The sequence below is a fragment of the Castor canadensis genome, chromosome 9 (genome assembly GCF_047511655.1).
Source record: "Castor canadensis chromosome 9, mCasCan1.hap1v2, whole genome shotgun sequence".
Lineage (NCBI taxonomy): Eukaryota > Metazoa > Chordata > Mammalia > Rodentia > Castoridae > Castor > Castor canadensis.
In genome coordinates, this window is record NC_133394.1 from 106,513,922 (window position 1) to 106,538,414 (window position 24,493).

The 24,493-nt window shown below is 34.3% G+C and overlaps 1 protein-coding gene across 44 annotated transcripts in view; it reads right to left on the reverse strand.

Annotated features, from left to right (window-relative positions):
- The window catches only part of Adgrl3 (adhesion G protein-coupled receptor L3), a 1,316,738-nt gene that overhangs the window by 834,828 nt on the left and 457,417 nt on the right, over positions 1-24,493 (reverse strand). For 43 of the 44 annotated variants that reach the window (XM_074042162.1, XM_074042151.1, XM_074042155.1 and 40 more), the window contains one exon: positions 1,026-1,826. In XM_074042162.1, the coding sequence (XP_073898263.1) occupies positions 1,026-1,826 (801 nt within the window). Of the gene's footprint in view, positions 1-1,025; positions 1,827-3,937; positions 4,084-24,493 lie in introns of those variants that run through there. The other variant, XM_074042153.1, reaches the window with a different exon arrangement.

Consider the following 24,493-nt stretch of genomic DNA (forward strand, 5'->3'; position numbering starts at 1 on the left):
AAAAATGCAGAAAATAAGAAATATTGAGACCTAAACTCTCAATGATAAAACATAATTTAATTTTTGAATTGCTATGCTACTATCAATTTCAGACACCTGTATCTGAATTTTCTACAGTATCTTGGAGAACGTTATTATGGATTGTTAGAAAATTTGACTTTTAAATTAAGATAATCCTACTCAGCTATTTCAAGCTTATTCAAACTGTTTTCTGCATTGTCTTTTCTTACAAAAATTGTGAATTTTTTGATGCCTTATATGGAGGTTTTAACAGGGAAGCATAGCTACTCGAGTGCCCTCGACCCACAAATGGCTTCTTTTATCAGGGATGTTTGTCCTGTTCCACCAAGCACACAGCTTCGGGATGGACACAGATGGAGCAGTGAGGGAAGGGGACACCCACCTAGCCAGCCAGATCAGCCGAATTAACCCTGGTGATCAATGGGATGACAGACATTGCAGCCAGATCGCCCTCACATGCACATTGTGAATTTTTTGTACTTATCAGTTATGAACATTTTCCCCTATGTATCATGTAGGTTCACTCAGACATGTACACTCAAACTGACAATATTCTTCAGTATGGGTGGTCATATATGATGCTTTCTGTGAGGTAACAATATTGGTGCATTATTCCTGCAGCTTTGTATCAAGCTAATCCTTTGACATATTCCAAGTAGAGAACACTTTGGAGAGCATTTCACAATTAATTTAAAAGAATGACACTCAATCTTAGTAAAGGTTTTGTGTACTTCACTAAACAAAGAAACCAATAATGACAAACGTCTTTCAAAGAAGAAGGGGTAGTTTGGAGGCAGGCCATGTGAGAGGGCAAAGTGTCACTCTATCGCAGTTACACACTTTTAGAGTGAAAAGTGATTACAATTAACTTTTCTGAGGTGGCAAGACAATGAAAAAGTTTTAGGTACACAGGCCAGAAGACTACAAAGGAAGTCTAATCACAACACACAACTATCTTTTTGAGAACAATCTTCCCCTAGAATACCATCAAAAGTCAAACTTACCTGATCTACTGTCCAGAGGTCCAAAATCCAAAGAATATTTCACAACATGATAGTTATTCCATACATAAAGTAGGTTGTCTCTGGGGTTGTAATCCACAGCTGCTATGTATTGATAAGAATTGGGAAAGGGAACATCCACCAAGCTATCCTTGCTTTGGTCGGTGTTGTAAATATAGTCAATCTTGTTCCCAGTGGCCTCATTGTCATCATCCTCATATACAGATTTGACCACATACAGAATCCCACAGATCATAAATGCATTGGAAGCTGACCTTTTATCATATGCAGTATCCCACGTCCCTTCAATCCGGAGGGTGTAAGGGTTCAATTGACTAATGACAATTTTACCATTGTTTTGTTCCGTTGCATAGATTACCCATAGCCCATTTTCATCCACTGCCAGGTCAATGTCAGATTTGCCTCCCCACCGGTAAGGGGAGGTATCATGGTAGTTGGCATTTGCTATGATAGCCTCTCCACTCTTTATCCTAGTCCGCAAATCAAACTTTACTATGTTCCTGGTCCGTTCTTTGTTGAAGAACAAAGCTCCATCATACACTACAAATCCAGTACCATCCACCCTGTGAGGGAGCTTGTAGGTAGTAGTCGGCCTTCCAGCAATGAAGTCATCTTTGGATGAATACTCAGTCAGCGTGTCAGTTCTGTAGGGGGTCCAGGGCATATAATAAATCTTGTCTGAAGCCTGCAGAGGGTCTTTACACCATGCCCCAGATTGGTGGTCAGATTCAAACAAATGTTCACTCTGATACACTCCTTTTAGTAGTCCAGGACAAAGAAAAACTGTTGGAAGGGAAAAAGTTAAAGTAATAAATATATTAATTCATATTTTCTCACATACTCTTATTTTTCACCAAACAAAATGCAACTCTAACAAGACATACCCACCACCACTTGTTTTGCTGGGATTTTTTTGAGAACACAGTATTTCTCCACATTAATCTTGCCTTTTTTCAAAATCATTTTGATTTCACTTGCTGAAAAATTTGGCTTTTTATGCATAACTATGCTTTCTTATGGTTTTCACCATTGTAAAACATGTGTTATAATATTTTTCATATATGTGTCTGGTGCAATGTATGTCTATGTATTCTATAGACATTGAATAAATACAAGAGTTTATACACAGTATTTTTATTAGTTCATTGAAGAACATATCTTATTTGGAAATGGAAATATATTGTTTCCACTCTGGTGAAATTAGCTGTGCAATAGTTATCATTAAGAAACAGATGGATATCCCACATTATCTTTTTTAAAACAAAGCAAAAGAAAAGCCCTGTAATACAGGCCATTGACCTTCTTCTAGCAAAAAGATTCTTGAAGCTGCTACAACACACACAGAGCATGCAACCCACACGATTAAAAATGAGTGATGGATGAATACTGGAAGGAAAAAGAGAAAGGGAGAGAAAGAAAGGAAAGAAGGAAGAGAAAAGAAGAAAAGGTGAAAGGTTACAGAAAAGAACCCAAGATCTAGATTTTAATCAGTTAAAAATGTCCTGTTAAATACAGTAGTATTGGAACTTAAAAACATGTACCATTTACTGTTACATGAGAAAAGCATTAAAAAACAAGATTACTTGCTATATTTTGCTGCTCATACTTCAGAATGACAATGGGTAGGATTTGCCTGCTGTTTAGTATAATTCAGTAGCATATGTGAGAGTGGTAGAAAGAAAGTTTGGCAGACTCAACTGTAATGAAGGGGCTAAAAAGCAATGTTTCCCAAAGGATGGTCCTTGAAGCACCTGTTGCAAGTGGTGTAGCTGGAAGTTACATTGAAGGAAAAAAGACATCCTTAGCCATATTTGTTTGAGAAATATTATGTTAAATATAAATGTGATAGAGATTCTAATAGCTTAAGTACATTAGTGCCTCTCCAAAGCTGAAGTTGGGAGAGTAAGCAAACTTCACAAATTAATTTGATTATGGAAGCTTTTGGATTGTAACGTTCTGCTGAACCTGCTATGGGAAACATTGCTCTCATACATTTGCAAAATGAACACACTAAAAAAAAATAACCATGCAGTCTACTGTTATTATCTGAAATGACTAGAAGTATCCTAGATGGAAAAATTAGGAAATCACAAAGAATTTGAATGGTAACCTATTTTTAATGACTAAAGGATTATTCTTTGGCATTAATGATTAGATTTTTAATAGCAATTATAAGAATAGAGCTAATGGAAGACAACTTAAGATGAAGTTCATATATATGTTAGTGATTATTGAAAAGGAAAGTACATTACTATAACATACAAAGTTAATTTTGAAGAAATGCAAAGTTTTTGGGGAAAAGCTGGCTTCCAAAATCTTCCATAGCAAGGAGATGGGAGCATTTTCAATTTATAATCTAGATTAATATTGATAACTATAAGAATTTCTCAAGATTTTTAACATTATTGCTTTCATTATAAAGAATAGGTATCCTTTGTATGTAAATTGTATATAACCTTCATGTTAAAGTGAGTAATAAGCCCTTGGTTACTAAAATAATTTAGCGTATTTCAGAAAACAATTTTCCTTTTCCCTCAGTAGTTAAAAAATTAGAGGGGAAACCATACCAGAAATAAGGAGACTAGTACAGAAATAGAGACAAATCTAAAGCAATCATTATTCTTCACAGCTATTGGACAACTAACTGCTTATTTAAAAATAAAAAAGGATAAAATATACATTGATGATTTTACAATCCTAAACTGTGTTAGGATAGAAGATCAAACCAGCACTGATCAGTATAACAGATTAAAGTGAAGTTGAGCAGCAGAAGCAGTAAATAAACTTCCATAAAATAGATAAGAATTAATAGCAAAATTATTTTAACTAAATGTTAAACTGTTAAATAACTTAGCCTATAAATAATATATAATTTATGAAAGGTATTTAATTACCTTTTTGTTCCACTTCTATTGGAGAGAGAGAAGTAAAGAGAGAAAGGAGAAAAGAGAATAGATTAATGGTACGGTATTGGCTAAGCACTTTTTATTCACCTCTTCCAAACTGAAATTAAATAATTTATTTCACTCATACTTGCTTCATTGAATATTATTTTTTTTAAAAAAAACAATTTAAAAAATTGACATCAACTTTAAAACATGGTAGAAACTTGGAAAAAGTAAGGTCAAAATTAATCAAGCTAATGTTGAGTAAACATACATTCCAAACTTTAAATACAGGAAATGCAATATTCGTAATAAGAATACCAGTAGCTCCATTTGAATGGGAGTTCAGCAAGTAAACACACAGAGAGCTTTCAAACAACTTGGTTAGTTTCACTTACAAATATTATGGCTTATACCACTATTTAACATAATAATCTTTATTTTTAGCAGCTCACAGAATGGATCTCTTCAGAAGAAAAGACTCTGCAACTCATTTCCTAAGACTTTGCACTTTGCATAGCTTGTCAGTCTTATGAGAAAAGCACTTTATGATGCCACACTTTGATGGGGAAGGACCTAACCCTGAGTAAATGTACTTCGAACCCGTACTGAACAAACATCTTTTCCACTCATCTATATTTGACATTATTGTGGAAAAATGCTGTCTTTCAGAAAAATCTTTAATCAGAGGATTGATGTAAACAATGAGCCTTTGGCTCTGGCCTTTTCCGAAATTCTTAACAGAGTCAGCATACACTTGTACAAATAAGAGATTATCAAACACGCTCTGCTTATGTCTGTCTCAAATTCCATTATTATTGTTAAGGTACTGATCATTGAATCAGTGACAATTCTTGGAAGATGCACTATATTCATGAAACTCATAAGGTGACACCTTTATTATGTTATAAATGTGTCTCATTAGTCATAATTTGCTTACATCCTAATGAGATGAAAGAGACAAGAAGGAAAAGGCAAAGATTTTGGAGGAGAATGGGTTCATAATATAAACATAAGAAATCATAAATTACGAATGATGTAAAAGTAAAGCCACTTTAGTGGAAGGGGTGAACTGATACATAATGCACAGAAAATAAATTGAAAACTCCAGAAAAGCTTAAAAAACAAGCGAAAATTCTGTTTTGGTTAATTACATTTGGGTGAGATTTTTGTGCTTTGACATAAATTCATATGTAGTTAATTCCTGTCAAATCCCTACTTATTTCTATCCGTTTTTCTTAAAAAACATCAATATAATACATGAGAATATAAAGTAGTATACACAAAAATTATGCTTAAAAACTTACATTTAATTAAATTAAAAATCTTATTTTTTACAATTCTTCTAGAACTCTTTTTTTAAAGAACTTTCTTGTATTGCCATAATTTGCCACCATTCCCATTTACTCTTTATTGAATTCAGGGTTCACTGGGCTGTATCACTCAGCATAGGTCAGTCAAAAGCTTTATCCAGGAGAAGCCGGGATAGAAGGACACAGGGTGAGGATGGGGGATCCTGGTAATGTGAAAAGATCTCAGGGCTTCCTCAGTGTTGGGATCAGGAGATAGGCCTGGAAGAATCTTCTACAATATTGGAGTCAAGAACAAGAAAAACAAGGCATTTGGGGACATCTTTGGGCTTCCAGAGCCAAACCCTGTGAGGTCAAAGCTGCTGGGGAAACCAGAAGCAAGCAGCCTGCGGCCAGGCTGCTCCCACCATGACTGCCAGCTCCCTGGATCCCAGAGTCAAGCAAGTCTTGTAGTTTTGCTTACTTTGCAAATTGGTTAGATAATTCAACTTGGAGAAGGCTAATTTCTGCTGTAGATCAGCAGGCTACTATTATGGCCAATTTCAAAAGATCAAAATTATATGCTGTTTTATTCTGCTTTTTCATACAAAGACTTTATCCAAAAGATGCACTTTTTTACTTTAACTAGAATACTAAGCTGTATTCAGTCTGACAACCAGAATAAAGATAACTAGCACCTTAAAAATTATTTAATCAAGTTTCAAAAGTTTGAACTCGAGGCCAGTTACAAGAAAGGTTGAGGTTGGGAATATGAGGTCATACTAAAGTTGACATTTTTCAAATATGAACCCCTGAAGTGTTTTCAACTAATTTGGTTCCCAGAAATAGTTCTCTCTCCATGTCCTTTTGATAAGTACCTATGGAAGTCTATATATTCTAAAACATGCAATGTACATCCAAGTTTTGTTCTTCAGGGCAAATATCCTAACTATTTATCAATGATGGTTTTTCGACAAATACTTAAGGATGAAGATCTATATGAGAGAAAGTAGTGACTGTGAATCAATGATATTCTGTAAATATTATCTTCCACTTTAATGGAATTTTCATTTTACAAATATCTTTCATTTCTATTATGTCAACTGTGTTTTGGTAACATGTTGGTTTTAATGTCTGGTCTTGGTCTAACTTCCAAGAAATTGGCACAAGCTCTAGCATAAGCAAAGCTTTTCTCTGTTACTGGTTACTCACAGTTAAGATTTATTAGGCAGCTCTGCTTTAGAGAAAATTATTATGGTCTTGCCCATGTCATGACTGGCTGTAGCTCATTCATCATTTCTTTGCTATTTTCAAGACTGAAGTAAAACAGTCCTATAATTTAAGTTGAAACAAGCATACACAAATCATATTTCCATAGCAAAAACTGGCAAGACAATATAATTTGTCATTGAAAAGCTCAGTAACATTTAGAAATGGCCAGTCAATGCCTGTCTTCTAATTCTGATGCTAGAAACTTCCCTTCTATATATAAAAAACAAGAACATCACTATATTCTACACAAACGCACAGTGCCTAGCACATAATAAATATCCAATGTATACCCTTGAATTAAATACATAATCCAAATAATGGTGAACAGCTTTGTTCCTTGATATTTTAAGTATGTTATAAAAAGAAAAAAATGGTGAAGCAGAGTGTGATGTATTATGTAAAATCATAAGTGCAATACACCAAGTATACAATTATCTTCTAATATTTTAAAGAGTGGGGATGAAAGAAAATTTATGAGAAATTTGTACTATCGACTCATTAAATGTAAAACAGGAGAAAAACAAAAATTAAGAAGAGTGGGCACCAGTGGCTCACGCCTGTAATCCTTGCCACTCAGGAGGCAGCAAACTGGAGGGTCACGGTTCAAAGCCAGCCCAGGCAAATAGTTCACAAGATCCTATCTCAAAAAAAAACCCTTCAAAAAAGAAGGGCTTATGGAGCAGTTCAAAGTTTAGGTCCATAGTTCAACCCCCAGTACTATAAAAGAGAAAACAATTCAGAAGAAAAAGTCATACAGATGAGTATAATTTGTGAATCATACCGACAAAATTTTGTTGCTATAAAAACAGACTGCAAAGATCTAAAACCATAGGGTTAACATACTCCCTTCTTTCCTTTGTGTAATGAGATCATAAATAAATGAATTGCATGATGACGACTGTGCTGGAGACTCATTCAGAATCTCCTGTCTTTTAGCTGGTCCAATATGCTGAATTCTGACATTATAGCTGTCATTGTTCATTTCCAAACCTCTTTTCAACTAGTTTCTCTCCTTTTCTCTCTTACTTTTAATCCTCAAAGTATTTTTATTGTCCATTCAGCCTCTGTAAATACATTTATATATTTCCTTAAAGTGATTTCATCATGGTCCTTTGTCAAACTTAACGTCATAAGGTATATCTTGTGGTTAGAGTAAACGACAAATTCAAACGAAGGGTAATTTTATTCAGTATAAAAGAAACTGGGAAAAGGAGACTAGTAAATTTTCCTTTCAATCTGCAACAGTTCATAAAATAGATATAATATACAGCTGTGTTGCTGCTTAGAAAACTAAGATGTTACCATTTCTAACCATTTTTGCACCATATGCAATACTTTTGATTGCATTCTTTAATCAGAAAAGGTATGGATCAGAGAGCATGTGCAGGCATTGCCAAGCTATTTCAAACTGCATTGAAAATTACATAAAAATAAATTTCTTGCACGCAAAAATTGTTAGTGCCATAATTAAGAACTATGAAATTGTATCTAATTCTGATGCTATTTAAACTTTCTTTTCTTTTAAACTGTAAGTCATATATCATATTTTCTATCTACAATGGAAATGTTCCAAATGAGTACAATGTTATAATCTAATAATGCTTCTATATTTCTGTAATATGCCAATAGAAAGGCACTTAAGGGGACAGACAATGGCTATAAAATATTAAATAATTTATAAGCAAATATTTCTTCATTGAAATGTAGTGGTGTTTTAAGCAGAATTATTTTCTTAGTTCCATTTGGCTTAAAATATTAAAATATGTTTGGGTATCCTTATTACATGCTAACTGAGAAGTGAGGGAAGTGGTACAAAGGTAAACTAAAGAAGTAATAAAAGGATCAGTTTTAGATTAAAAATTGCTGGTATATCATCCATAAAGAAAGTCATCTATAACTACATAATCAAAGGTTCACAGTAATATTTTATATTTGAATAGCACATTACAATTTAACAAATCAAATGAATCACCTGATTTAATTTTTTAAACAATATTGTGATGTGGTATTTATTAGTCCCATCAAAGAAGAGCTAACAAAGCTGAAAATGTTGAACACCAAGGTCAACACTGGTAGGTGGCATAAACCCATTACTTGTCCATTATTACACACTGTCTCTAACCACCTGGAGACAATGAAACACATTTTTATCGTGCTCTTGCTCTCCATTTCCTCTGCCACCAAGTTCACGAACGAGCACTCTCAACAGGAGGTAAGTGGAATATCCCTGAGGGTAGGCACTGTATCTCTTATAATACTCACTAATTAAGCTCTGGAGTTTTGCACAGATGCTAATAACATTTAAACATCACTGTTTTTTAAAACTGTTTATACATTTTTTCATATGTGCATACATTGTTTGGGTCTTCTACCTGTTCACCTCCCCTATCTCCCTCCTACCACCCCCCCCAATACCCATCCCTGCTTCCAAGCAGAACCTGTTCTGCCCTCTTCTCCAATTTTGGTGAAGAGAAAACACAACGGATAATAAGAAAGACATAGTATTTTTGCTAGCTTGAGATAAAGATTGCTATACAAAGAGATTCCTAGCATTGTAGGCATCATATCTCTTATAATACTCACTAATTAAGCACTGAAGTTTTGCACACAATGCTAATAACATTTAAACATTACTAAAATTTTATAAGATAGATATTTTTATTATGATTTTTCAAATAAATAAGCTTAGGGATAAGGAGTATGACTCTATGGTTAACAAGTGGTAGAGGAGGGATTCAAATCCAAATTTTGGTATAAGTCATTACTGATACTCAATAAGATGAAAGATATTCACCTCCAGTGCCAAATACATAGAAAGACCTCCATTAGTATTTGCCATGCTTCTGTGCAATCAATGTGATGACTATAATGTTTTCAAAGAAAGGGATGGGATGACACACTTTTTAATGCTATCATGCATTGTGACTAGATGCACACATCTATTGAGAGAAGATAAAATAAGAGAAAAATGATCTCCACATTTCTGGCCAAGTATAAAAGAGTTCTCAAATTATTGGAAATCAACAACTGTTCAGCATCTCATGTCTTCCTAAATTATTATTATGAACAGATTAATTCTCTCTTCTTCCATTTCAAATCCACCAAGAAAATATAAAAACTCTTCAGTAAACAGAAATAAGATCTGTGAGGTTCATTAAAATTTTTGGTGTATTGCATATCAAAAATTCTGACAGACATCTGTCTCTGTTAGTAAATAAAGTGCTAATCCTTTATTTAATGAGAGACAGGAGTAATCTCTGCAGTTCAGCTTCTAAATTATGTTTTTCAAATAACACCCATGCATCAATGAATAAAAGTGCCGCTCAAGCACCATGTATTACAATGGCTTTATGTAATGTGTTTCCCAAATTAACACCTCCTAATGAATTTCATCCTGGAGTGTAGAGATTGAAAATGTCAATAATTCATAAAATGCTTTCACAGCCCCATTCTAATTTAAACACTTAAATACAATATCTATATATGCTTTAGAAACTGAGACTGCCTTTTATTCTGTATTAACATTCCATTCCATTGATAGATCCTCAAAATCGTTCAAACTGTTAATTTAGCCTTTTAAAGGAAAATGGTGCTATTAGCAGACTCTTTTTTAGAATCTACTAGTAATAGCTCTAGTAAAAAAAATAATTTTTCAAAGTTGGTATTTGTAACACGTAAAATCAATATTAAATTTGGTTCATCAAGGATGCACCCTTGTTATAAAATGCTTTGTCACGCTGTGTAAGAGCCACATGGAATTTACAGTAGCTAAACAAACAAAAAAACAAAGGAGGCAGAGTTACTTCACAAGTGTATAAGACTATATATATAATGACATATTAGATTCAGTGAATGCTTCTGTGGAGTTCTCATTATATTCAATGCCCTTCGAACTATAAATACAGATAAAAGTAACAATAACTTCCAGTGCTATCTATTTGTGACATATTATCTATCTGTGCTACTGGCTGACCTTGGTCAAGACTTTCAACCATTTGACTTCCAGTTAACTCTTGTTTGATGGGGATAACAAATATCACATCACAGTGTTGTTCAAAGAATTAAATCAAGTGATACATATGAAAGCATCTTCTTAAATTATAACAAATAGGTGATTAGGCTAGGATTAAAATACCTATCAGCTGCTAAAGTTACCATGTGAGCAGCCATCATGGAGTAAACCCTCCCAAGTAATTTTCAATTTGGTGGTATGAACATGTTTTAGAGGATGAACAGATACTTACAGACTAACAATTAGCAACTTTCAGTATACTTATTTGCCATCAACAAGCTATTCTCAAATGCTTTAAAAAAAACCTGTGTAAAGATACTAAAAACAGGCAAGAACAGAAATGAACTGCAGAGACATGGGGAATTTTCAAGACAATCTGGAGTTCGACAAGGCACACAGTTTTACTAACATTAAACTTCTCATGGAAAATGTCATCTAACTGTCTCTAAGACATATTTTTGATGGAATCTTACTATTATGTTCCATGCATGCTGCTTCATGTATGCATCAAATATGATATTAAAATGAATTTAGGTTGAATCCCAAAAATTTAGTAAATACTTTATAATGAATTTTCTTAAATACCATTTAGTCTTAATTGATACTTAGCAAATGAGAAAAATAAAATGAGAGAATTAATATAGTAGCCCCAAATCACAGTTTACTTGTGAATCTTTAGTAGTATTATAAACAAATTACTAAGTAATGTGATAATTTTTGATTTACTCAATTCTTTTCAGTGTTGGGGATCAAGCCCAGGGTTTCATGACAGCTATCTTAATTTGAGTGTTAGAAGCTAACTTACTTTATTTCTGACAGGACTATAATGACCATCTTTCTGTCTTTACCAGAGCTTTTAAGCTCTTGTGAATTAATCTTGGAATTGAAAGTTTCCATCATCACTTGATGCAAGAGACTAAGAAAGGGAAACCCAGAAAGACATTCAATAAAAAATGAATGAAATGACAAAAAACAACGTTTGAAGAATGGCTGAATACTGCAGAAGAGCTGCAATGCAGTGATATTTTGAGAAATTCATCCAAATCCCCCACCCAACTTGAGGTTGGATTCATAACCAAAAACTAGAAAATAATTTGTATTTATTGTTAGATGGTTCACATCAACAAGGTTAATAATACAAATATGGCCTCCAGAATTGCAACAAAAGTAAATGAAATTAATTTCAGAATTTTTTAGTAGAAATACAAGTCAAATATATGCTATATCAGTCAAATGATCCCCTTTGAAAGCAGGTTTATGGTCTTTATTCATTCATTTTTTTTAAGGGTTTGATAAAATTGGAATGAAAAGTCATGGAATAAATTCCAAGTCTTTAGATTCACTGCTACAATTTTTCTAAAATATATTTGTTATATGCATATATATTTTAACTTTACATCATATTTGTTCTGTACATTGTTCTGCACAGGGTTTACTTGTTTTTATTTGACGTAATCTGTATGGGTATTTATTTCTCAACTTTTGCCTACTCTGCAGCCACCATCGAGAATGCTCCACCTCTGACCTCCTAGTGAAGCCAAACACTATTTTTAGGTTAAATCATATTTCCATTCCTTCAGGAATAGTTCTTAACTTATTAAAGCCCATATTGATTTCTGTATAATTTCAATGCAATTTACAGGGAAGAAAGGAATTTTCAATAATATTTTAATCCAACAATTGCTAAACACTTTCTGGAAAGATCCAGATAGGAAATAATTTAGGCTATGTGGTCACACACAAGCCCTATCCCATAGAAATGCCGTCTTACTTTTATTTTTTTAAACCCTTAAAACCTTAATAGTAACAACTCACTGGGTGTTTTTCCATGGCCACAGTGTGCCAGGTCCTATACCCATTCATTTCATTCATGCTGTCTCATTTACTATGCTCTCAGCACTTGGTATTTGTTACTGTCTCTATCCTTCTGAAAGCACTTAGATTTTCTTGGAAGCAGAGAACACTGACTCATTCACCTTGCCATTATCAGTTTCTTTCTCAGTGTACTGTTTAATCTGGTGGACAATAATTGCACTGACATACTTTCACAATTATGGGTAAATGGTTGTAAGAATGAACTTGGTATGAACAAGGGAGAAAGGGAGAAATCATCCAGATGGCTAAGTATGTCTTTGCTTCTACTAAGGAGGCACATGAAATACTGCTTATACTTCTTATGTCTGCATTATATATTTATAACATCTTTATCTACTTATGTAACTGTACACTGCAAAATATTCTAGTCAGTTGTTAAGAAAGATTTTTAACATCACTGAGGATTTCTCAGCGATACTTGTTAGTCTCATTTATTTGGTATTTACACTATGCCAGTCTATTTGCATGTGATTTGTCTCTGCTGTCTTATTTAGTCCTCACACCACCCATGTTGAAATGACTGAGACCACTATATACATGGGGGATACTGAGTACAGCAATTAGCAATCTGGTATTTGAACTTTGGAGCCTGCACTCTTAACCCCTATGACATTTTACCTGGCATAAAAAGGAAAGTGATGACCAGGCATGTTGGCTCAATCCCATAATACTAGCTACTCAGAAGGCAGAGACTGGAAGGATTGTGGTTGGAGGCCAACCCAGGACCCCCCAAAACAATGTTAGTAAGAACCCATTTCAACCAATAAACTGGGTATAGTAGTTTGGAGGAAACAGAAGGATCCTGGTCCAGACTGGCACAAGGCAAAAATACAAGACCCCATCTGAAAACAAACTAAAACAAAAAGGGCTGAGGATGTGATCTAAGTGGTAAAGCATCTGCCTAGCATGCATGAGGCCCTGTATTTAATCCCTAGCACTGCCAAAAAACAAAACAAAACAAAACAAAACCTAAAAAACTAGCTAGCATTTGTTGCCCTTAATGCAGAGAAACTAAAGCAGATACCTTAAAGCAACTGAGGCCAATAGGAAAAGGGGAACAGGTACTAGAGAAAAGGTTAGATCAAAAAGAATTAACCTAGAAGGTAACACCAACGCACAGGAAATCAATGTGAGTCAATGCCCTATATAGCTATCCTTATCTCAACCAGCAAAAACCCTTGTTCCTTCCTATTATTGCTTATACTCTCTCTACAACAAAATTAGAAATAAGGGCAAAATAGTTTCTGCTGGGTATTGAGGGGGGTGGGAGAGGGAGGGGGCGGAGTGGGTGGTAAGGGAGGGGGTGGGGACAGGGGGGAGAAATGACCCAAGCCTTGTATGCACATATGAATAATAAAAGAAAAATGAAAAAAAAAAGGAAGATGATTATGATGATAATAATAATGAACTTATATTTAGTGAGTACTCACTACTTACTAGTTGATTTAAGGTTTTAAGTAACTTACATGTAGTATTCATTTAATACTCACATTACTACTCCTAAGGCAATATTATAACTTCAATATCACAAAGAAAGGAACTATGGTATAGATAAGTTAAATAAATAGTAACTGTCAGACACAAGATACAAGCCAGGTCTCTGGCAGTGTAGTGCCAGTGCTAAGCCACCATCTTCCACATGCAGGCAATGCTTGTAAAATAACCCCATTAATTGAAGGAGGAGTTACTGTTCACAGCCACCTGTATTACTCTCTGACTGTTACCAGTGCTTTATCTGGGAAATTCTATTATTAAAGAAAATGATTGGATGGTCTGCTCTTAATGCAAATATCTGTTTGTGATTTCAACTAATAAAACATTTAGAACTTTTTTTAGTAAATACAAATAAATTATCTTAAAGGAAGTTTTATACAAAGTTTTGTTAAAGAATCTCTTCTGAGAGTTATCTGTGTAAGGTCTCTTTTCAGGCAGAACACCATTTAGAGCAGTATCACATTCATTTTAGTCCCATGTAAGGCACTTGACTTAAATCAACAATGCCTGACAGTGGTGCAAAATATTCCAAGGTAGAAGAATTAAATATGCCAAAAGAAAGTGGCACATATGTAACTATTTCCTACCCTTTTATTTTCTGAATTGAAATAAAAACACATGTTTTATTAACTAGGTGTCTCAGTAAATTTGTGGAAAGAGAAGTATCTCAATAAATCCTCCTGTTACTAACTTATTTTTTTTTTGTCATGTGCAACTTTCTTTTTTTTATTTTATTTTATTATTCATATGTGTATACAAGGCTTGGGTCATTTCTCCCCCCTGTCCCCTCCCTTACCACCCATTCTGCCCCCTCCCTCTCTCCCCCACCCCCTCAATACCCAGCAGAAACTATTTTGCCCTTATTTCTAATTTTGTTGTAGAGAGAGTATAAGCAATAATAGGAAGGAACAAGGGTTTTTGCTAGTTGAAATAAGGATAGCTCTACAGGGAGTTGACTCACATTAATTTCCTGTGCGTGTGTGTTACCTTCTAAGGTAATTCTTTTTGATCTAACCTTTTCTCTAGTTCCTGGTCCCCTTTTCCTATTGGCCTCAGTTGCTTTAAGGTATCTGCTTTAGTTTCTCTGCGTTAAGGGCAACAAATGCTAGCTAATTTTTTAGGTTTCTTACCTATCCTCACCTCTCCCTTGTGTGCTCTCGCTTTTATCATGTGCTCAAAGTCCAGTCCCGTTGTTGTGTTTGCCCTTGATCTAATGTCCACATATGAGGGAGAACATATGATTTTTGGTCTTTTGGGCCAGGCTAACCTCACTCAGAATGATGTTCTCCAATTCCATCCATTTACCAGCAAATGATAACATTTTGTTCTTCTTCATGGCTGCATAAAATTCCATTGTGTATAGATACCACATTTTCTTAATCTATCCATCAGTGGTGGGGCATGTTGGCTGTTTCCATAACTTGGCTATTGTGAATAGTGCCACAATAAACGTGGGTGTGCAGGTGCCGCTGGAGTAACCTGTGTCGCAGTCTTGTGGGTATATCCCCAAGAGTGGTATTGCTGGATCATATGGTAGATCAATGTCTAGCTTTTTAAGTAACCTCCAAATTTTTTTCCAGAGTGGTTGTACTAGTTTACATTCCCACCAACAGTGGTTCCTTTTTCCCTGCATCCTCACCAACACCTGTTGTTGGTGGTGTTGCTAAAATGATGGCTATTCTAACAGGGGTGAGGTGGAATATTAGTGTGGTTTTAATTTGCATTTCCTTTATTACTAGAGATGGTGAGCATTTTTTCATGTGTTTTTTGGCCATTTGAATTTCTTCTTTTGAGAAAGTTCTGTTTAGTTCACTTGCCCATTTCTTTATTGGTTCATTAGTTTTGGGAGAATTTAGTTTTTTAGTTCCCTATATATTCTGGTTATCAGTCCTTTGTCTGATGTATAGCTGGCAAATATTTTCTCCCACTCTGTGGGTGTTCTCTTTAGTTTAGAGACCATTTCTTTTGATGAACAGAAGCTTTCTAGCTTTATGAGATCCCATTTATCTATGCTATCTCTTAGTTGCTGTGCTGCTGGGGTTTCGTTGAGAAAGTTCTTACCTATACCTACTAACTCCAGAGTATTTCCTACTCTTTCCTGTATCAACTTTAGAGTTTGTGGTCTGATATTAAGATCCTTGATCCATTTTAAGTTAATATTGGTATAGGATGATATACATGGATCCAGTTTCAGTTTTTTGCAGACGGATTGGTAGAATCAACATAGTAAAAATGTAGATACTCCCAAAAGTAATCTACATGTTTAATGCAATTCCCATAAAAATCCAATGACATTCATTAAAGAGATCGAAAAATCTACTGTGAAATTTATATGGAAACACAAGAGGCCACGAATAGCCAAGGCAATACTCAGTCAAAAGAACAATGCAGGAGGTGTCACAATACCTGACTTCACACTATATTACAAAGCAATAACAATAAAAACAGCATGGTACTGGCACAAAAACAGACATGAAGACCAGTGGAACAGAATAGAGGACCCAGATATGAAGCCACACAACTATAACCAACTTGTCTTTGACAAAGGAGCTAAAAACATACGATGGAGAAATAGCAGCCTCTTCAACAAAAACTGCTGGGAAAACTGGTTAGCAGTCTGCAAAAAACTACCTCATTCTTTAGTGACCATTGTAGTGTGCTTGTGACAAGTCTGTAGCATAAGTCGACTGGCCTAGGCAAATATAGTTAAGTAATGAATAGTTTCTATTTACTGTCCTTTATTAACTCAAAACATTGGTAATAAGTGACAGAATTGCCTGGTTCCAAGAATGGTGTCATACTCATTTAAATTTACATTCTTCCTGTGAGAGAGTGGCAGAAGGAATGAATATTCCTTAAAAGTTAGTTAAAATTAGCTAGGCCAAAGAAAGGAAATCTGCCAAAAGGCATTTAAGCCTCTAAGATGATTCAACATCCAAAACTAAGAAACTGAACTTAAAAATTAAATTAAAGCAAACAGAAAACAACAAAAAGTGTGCTTTCTCTCACATTCTTTGTAATGCTCAGCCAACATCTGCTAAGCAATTCAGTGAATGTAGTTTTTGTTTCTTTTAGTGAAATGTGTCAAATTAGAGGAAAAGCAAGTTCTAGAGAATAAAACAAATGACCACATTATTCTCTGCTCTACCGGACCACTGGCAACACACTTTACAGTCTATTTAAACCAACCAGCCTCAAACTTTTTTTTTTTTCCCCTTAAAAGCCATCTGTACAAGGGTCATAAAACAAATTTGCTAGTAAGAACAATGAAGAAGGAACTACCAATAACAAATTATCAGGTGTAATTTTCTCATTTTTTAATGAAATGAACTTCTTTGCAGAGAAAAATAAGCGCTTCGAATCCAGTGTATTGACAATAGGTAACTGAGTCAGTCTGTTGATAGATAAATAGCCTTAATTTCATGTTTGTGTATAAATGTACTTCATGAATATTATTATATCTTCAACATAAGGTGATCTTTCTACAAAATAACTTTGAAGATCAAATAAATGTCAAATAGAAATGATATTTTCTCAAGAATCCCCATGTTCTAGCATGCTTTGCTAATCAATGAGGAAGTTAGCTGTCTGTGTTCATGGATTCATCTCCCATGGTCACTGCTTCATCTCAGCAGCAAGAACAGTACCTGGAATACAGCAGCTACTCAATAAGCATTTTAGGTTTGCTAAATCCATACAAGGATTCTTTATTTTACATGCCTTTGAATAACTGGCACAACCTTACTCATAGAACAATTGTGAAATAAAAGGAAAAATGTGCATGTGTGCACGTGTGTGTGTACAGCAACTGCTATGCTAAAATGAATATTTCTTGAATATAAAGTTTAAACAATACAACAATTTGCTATTTTGGACTAATATTACAAACACTTAAAAAAAGGGGAAAGCAAATAACTACTACGTTCTGTTCATCATACTGCATTTTTAAATAATAAAGACTGAAGACATAATACCTTGCATTTTGAGACACTGTAAGCATGATTGAATAAAGATGTATTGAAATCAGAACCATATATATAAAAATTATTAAGTATAAAAACCTTACTATTAACCTCCTTAAATATCAAAACAACTCTTTAAGATAGGAATTATATTATCACTGTGAATTGTAACTTAAAAGCTAAATTTTAATAACAACATTTTACAGTAAAAAAACTGAAAGAGTAAAAATTAAATTACTTGCTGAAGGTCACAAAATTTATAAAAGACAATTAGGCTGTAAGGTTTAATTTCACTGGATAATCCCCATAGTCTCCCAAGATTATAGATCAGTTTCTACTGAATAATTTTTCTTACCCAGAAAATGAAGTACTACACAAGTTGGATGTCCTATTTTAAAGATATTTCAAAAGTCAGTGGATTAAAGAATATACTCAAATATACATTTGAATGTAATCTTAATTGTGAATTAGCACTGGATTTCTATCCATATATTAAAACTATGTGGCATACAGAATCTGGTGTCTATTTCCAAATAAACAATATGCAACATTTTGCAATAGAGCTTGGAAGCAAGTTTTGAGGTACTTCATGTTTATCAAATTGATATTTACAGATCACAAACAATGCAGTCTCAACCATAGTCTTTTTTTTTAACCTCAGTTTTCCTATTATGCATGTGACATAGTCAAGTTTGACACTGCTGTGTCTATAAATTTTAGAGATGAGAGATTTGTGACAGAAAATGTTAACTCCTTAGAAATGAAAGTTAAAATGAAAGGCACATAAAATAGAAAACAATGAAAGATGCTGGTGTGCTGCTGAGTTTTGAAAATGGATTTGTCTTCTTTAAATCAAACAGAGTTTCATTTAATATTGCAAAACTGATGTCTTAATTTTATGTACAAGTTAAGTTTATGCATCTGGAGAAATCAGCAGTCTTTTATGAATCCTCTCCCTCAGTTTAGTAAACTGTATATTACATATTTGAATTCAGGGCCATTAAACTCTTGCAAAGTGTTTATTGCATGATGCATATTATTGGTCCTGTCACTGAACGGTGTCCTCTTTCTGTTTTATAGCCAATGTAGCATTTCTCCATGACACCAACAGATTAGAACATTTACTACCAGAAAAAGTATGTGAAAATGGAGCGCACTTCCTTTGCTACAAGCTAACTCAATAAATCTGTCCAGTTTACTGACGTTCACTTTCATTTAAAATCAGAACATATTTATCTTGCACATTTCAAGAAGGCAGAAGAGAATGGTTAAATTCCTTTTTTTCTCCTCTTGGCAGCAATGCTACTTTGTTAATGTTAATAAATGCCAGTTTAATAGGACCAGATGTATATTCCTGATATGTACTTGGGAATATTTAGAAAAAGGTCAATGAGAGGTATATGCAGATTAAAAGATTCTATATATTGTTCCTAAACTTAGTCCTGCTTTTATTTTTTATTATTTATGTATTTATCTGTCTATCTATCTATTTTGTCCTGTGGGAGATCAAATTCAGGGACTTGTACAGGCTACACCAATACTCTACCACTGAGCTACACTCCTAGCCATGGTCCTTGGTTTTAAACTGATAATTTATGGATAAACAAAATGGTGGGAATAGCCAGTACTTGTACTATTGCAGAGGAAAAGATTTTTTACTTTGAAGAAAATTCTTCCTTCAAGTCTTCTTCCTTTTCTAGTCCCTTACCTCTGCCCTTGCAGTGGATATGCCTTATGTAATTGTTTCAATAGAGCCATTCTGACTAATTGGCAAAGCATACAAAGGTAGAATAGATGTTCACAGATAATACAATTTCCTCTTCAAGTTATATGTGACAATAATGCTTTCTTGTTTATCACAATACAGTGATAACAAAGTAATAAATGCTTCATGAACCAGCCCATAGCTGCAAGATAGTTACAGTACCTCTTTTAATGCAACCCCACTTGATTGTAAAATATCCTTGTTTACACGACAAAATTTTTATTATGACATATTTGATTTTATTTCTTAAAGCTGTGTGTGAATGAATGCCTTCCTTTCATTTTTATACACTGTTTCCTTGCACATAAACTTCCCCCATTTCCACTAGAAAAAGTAAGTTCTAGAGTCACTCTTTGTTTAACCAATCTTCTACAATGAAACATAACAATTCCTCTATCTCTATGTCCTGTACATACTGCTTATCATTTAACACTGCCTTTAACAATCACCTACATGCTAATTGAATTTGTATAAAATCTCCCTTCTTCCATGAAGGTTTCAGTAGTATTCTATGTGAACCACAGCTTTTGGGAAAGACTACTTTTGAAAGATAAGTCCTAGGAAGAAAGGTTTACTGAAATTTATTACTTTGGAGATATGGAGTAAGATACCGTTCCAATTACTAAATTAACAAGAAGTTTAGTAGCTACCAGAATGCAAAAAAGGTGCAGTTTTTTATGATATTGGCAAACTGTTTCAAAAGTTAAATATTCAAAGAGGTGGTAAGATGATTAAGATTTTATCAAATCAGATTTACAAACAGCCATATTTTCATAACACTAAACTAATAGTTTGAAAATATGTACTTGAATGATGCTTGCAAATATTTTGAGTTCTTTCAAAATAACATATCCAAATATTCCTATGTGGTAAAATGTCCTAGCTTGGAGACCCCTGAAATTAGAACCAAAGACAAGGACTTGGATACAGATAGCTAATATTAGGGGGTGATCCCAACAAGCAAAGGTAAAGAACAGGGAAAGAGGTACAGAAGAGGAAATGCCGAAATATAGGAAATAATTAAAGTTATAGTTGCTTGCAAGGAGGACCAAATTCCACTCAGATTGCTGAGAAATATATAGACCACCTCCAGAATTGTCCAACTGAAATGCTGGAAGCTGGAGTAGTTATGCATGGAATTCTTCTCCCAAGTGACAGAGGACAATCTTTAATAGTATGAACTCCTCTGTCATAACTGATGGCAGAAGCGCTGGTCAAACAGGCTACTGGCCTTAGAGAAGGTTTTAGGGCAAATGCAAAAAAGAGAAATGGAGGGCATTTGAGATGAGAAATGGGTAACTAAGGTAAGCCTGAGCACCCCACAAAATAGTGGTTTTTTTGTTTTGTTTTGTTGGTACAGGGGCTTGAACTCAGGACCTTCACCTTGAGCCACTCCACCAGCCCAATTTTAGTGAAAGGGTTTTTGAGATACCATCTCGTGAACTGTTTGCCCTGGTTGGCTCCAACTGCAATCCTCCTGATCTCTGCCTTCTGAGTAGCTAAGGTTACAGGCAAAAGCCACTGGTGCCCTGCAAAATAGTTTTAAATCAGGTTGAAACCAGGGTTGGGCCAAGAATATGTGTTACATATGCTAGAGTAGTTGCTCAATGAGTATGTGTGTGCTCACATGTACACACGTGAACAAAATGGTATCTAGACCTTAATCTTTAACTTATTTTCTCACAATACTGAGCTTTAAATTTACTTAGCAGTCATTTCAGTTTGGAGTATTATTAATCTTTTTTTTTTTTTAACAAAAGATTACTATTTTTTTTTCACTACTGTAACTTTGTAACATCTTTTCCAGGGACACTCACTTAGAGTGGAAAGTTCAGAAAAGAATAACAGCTAGAAACCTAACTGTTTTTTACACATTCTGCAGAACTATGAAAGGAAAAAGAAGACTTGTGGCTGAGCCTGTCTATTCTGTCAATCCGGTTCTCCAAAGAAACAAGATACAACATCTAGATTACCTTTCCTGAGTTCACAAACAGTAAGACAGAGCTGATGACTAGGGTTTTGGCAGAAATCATAATTCTTTCCACTAGCTCATTTCATACAATAACATTTATTTGGATTTAGTCCTTGGCTAGCTCTTCCTCTTTTGATAAGACAAAACATATTTCAATAGACCTTTATCAAGGCCTATAACAAATTACTTAATGAAATACTTCCTATGGAAAAACCATTGCTCATTGTGTAGGCTGTTATTTCTTGGCTTTTGAAAATATAGCATAGATCACATAACAAGAGCAGAGCACATACAGGAGATATAGGAATAGGTAGAAAACTCAAAACATGAAAGCATTTGATGCCCCCACTCCAGAGAAACTAATACAGAAACCTTAAAGCGACAGAGGTTAACATGAGAAGGGGATCAGGAACCAGTGTAAAGATCAGTTAGAGATGAATCTATATGTACTGTAACACATGTGTACATGAAAACAATCCTAGGAATTTTTCTGTATAGCTATCCTTAAATTAACTAGCAAAAATGCTTTGTCTTCCTTATTATGCTTATTTCTTTTCTTCAACAAAATTAGAGATAAGGGCAGAACAGCTTCTGCCTGGAAGTGGAGGGGGGGAGGGGGAAAGAAAGTGGGGGGGGGCAGGGAGGAGAAATGACCCAAACAATGTATGCACATGTGAATAAATGAATAATAGAAAAAAGAAAGAAAATATACCATAGAATAGTACTTTGAAGAATTACCTTAAATACAGTTTAATGCAAAAACAAATCCAGAATTCTTAAGTAAGAACTATAAAACTAACAGGGAACATTTTCAATTTCAACTTACATATTTTTGCTTGCTAACTTATGTATATAAAAGTGAGCCCTTGCAACTTTTAGATAATATAAATCTAAACTTAGATCAAGGTCAATTAATCTAGCCCAGTGGATTAGCCAGGATGTAGAAGTATTTATAAGCAATTTAAAGGCAACAGAATGTATACTTGGGTGAAAGCTGGATATACAATAAATACTTGATGATTGATCAACTTAATGAACTTAATATTAAATTTGTAGAATTAACTTGAACGAAGAGGAAGAACACAGGAAAAAATGGGCATACTCAGTGCTCATCATAGAAGTATAATTGGCTCCCAAATGCTTTCACATTGGAGGAAATGAACACAAAAGATCATTAACTACTAGTATAATTAACATAAAAATGCAGTACATTTATTAATGTAAAAGTAGACTGTAAAATCTAGTCATACAGTAATATACATATTTCCATACTTCAGTAATGACCATTACAAGTCTCATCATTTTATTCTATGTATTTTTTTTTAATGCACAGGATATGTTGCAGGATCTAGTCTGTCAGTCATTATTTTCTGGGTGTCTTGGTGCTGTGCAACTCAGATACCTAGGTTTATGTGAAAAACATATGCTAACAATTTTTGTGAAAAAAGGGAAAATTTTAATTCTAAAGCAATGGATTTCAATGCAGAAACAAAGGGCAGAAGTATATATATAGAGAGAGCTACATTAAGAGAAAAAAAAAAAACCAAAGTCAGTGATGATAAGACACATTTGCCTTCATGCAGATGACAGCCATGTCTTGAATTTATGTAAGCAAACAAAAATTCACATAGTGTATCAGCTATCAAACTGTTTAAACCAAAACTAAAAACTTGTGGGGACTGAGATACAAGATAATGAATTGCATATTTTAATTCTCAAATTGCACCCAAATGACTGATTACTATATGCCTGGCATTATGTTAAGCCCTTTACAAACAATTTCTCATTGATTCATCTTATAATTATCTTCCTGATGTAGATGAGGGACCTGAGGTTCAGTGAACTGAATGATCTAAGACACACAATTCACAATTGATGGGCTTAGAATTTCAACCCAGACTTGTAAGACAACCAAAATGCTCTGCTGTTGTTTGTGCATGTAAGAGTGTGGAATGAAATGTAAACTATAATTTTCTTCACAATGTTTCCTAAAACTCTCAAAAAATGTTTTTCCTTGTTCAGAGCCAGTGGTTGTTCTAGCTGACTTTACTGATGCAGTGGTATCTATTGTGTCTTCGATGATTCTATTGTAGCAAAGGCTCTAAAGCGTGTGCTTTAAGGTAACACCGTTGGTTTGTAGGATCCCCTCTTGCCTACTGGATCTTAATGTTGACAGAGAGTACCATATACTCTTCATGTGGTAGAAGTCCACAGTGCAAACTAAATGCCATCTACTACAGTGAAATATACTCTCCTACTAAAATACTAATAGGCTAAGAATATTTGTTCACAACTGTGAGTGTTGACAGAGATGCTACAATAAGAGATTTGAGAGATCTCTGAAAAGAAATTGTGTTGTAGCTGGCACCGGTGGCTCACGCCTGTAATCCTAGCTACTTGGGAAGCTGAGATCGAGAGTATCACATTTTGAGGCCACCCTAGGCAAATAGTGAAATTCCAATCTCCAAAATAACCACAGCAAAATGGACTGGAGGTATTGCTCAAATTGTTCAGTACCTGCTTTATAAATGTGAAGCCCTGAGTTCAAACCCCAGTCCCACCAAAAAAAGAAAAAAGAAATTATGCTCCAATATTTAAGTTTCTAATTAGGTCACAGAGATCTAAGGATTTGTTCTTCCCTAGGTACCAAGTCCACCTGTTGGTAACTTTTATTAAAATCTATATGATTCATAACTTTCCAGAAAGCCTTCAGAGATGTGTTATCAAATTTTGTTCAATATGAAAATTTTATTAATACTTTGGAAAAGTGTAATGTCTGCTGTATGAAGTATTAAAATTATGTGAGTGGAGGCTCCTGTAGGATAGCATGTGAAAAACATTTCACTCAAAGTGTAGTCAATGCAAAAAAAAAATGAACAAAAGCAAAAACAATGAAAATCTTGTCAGTAATATTTATTTGAAAT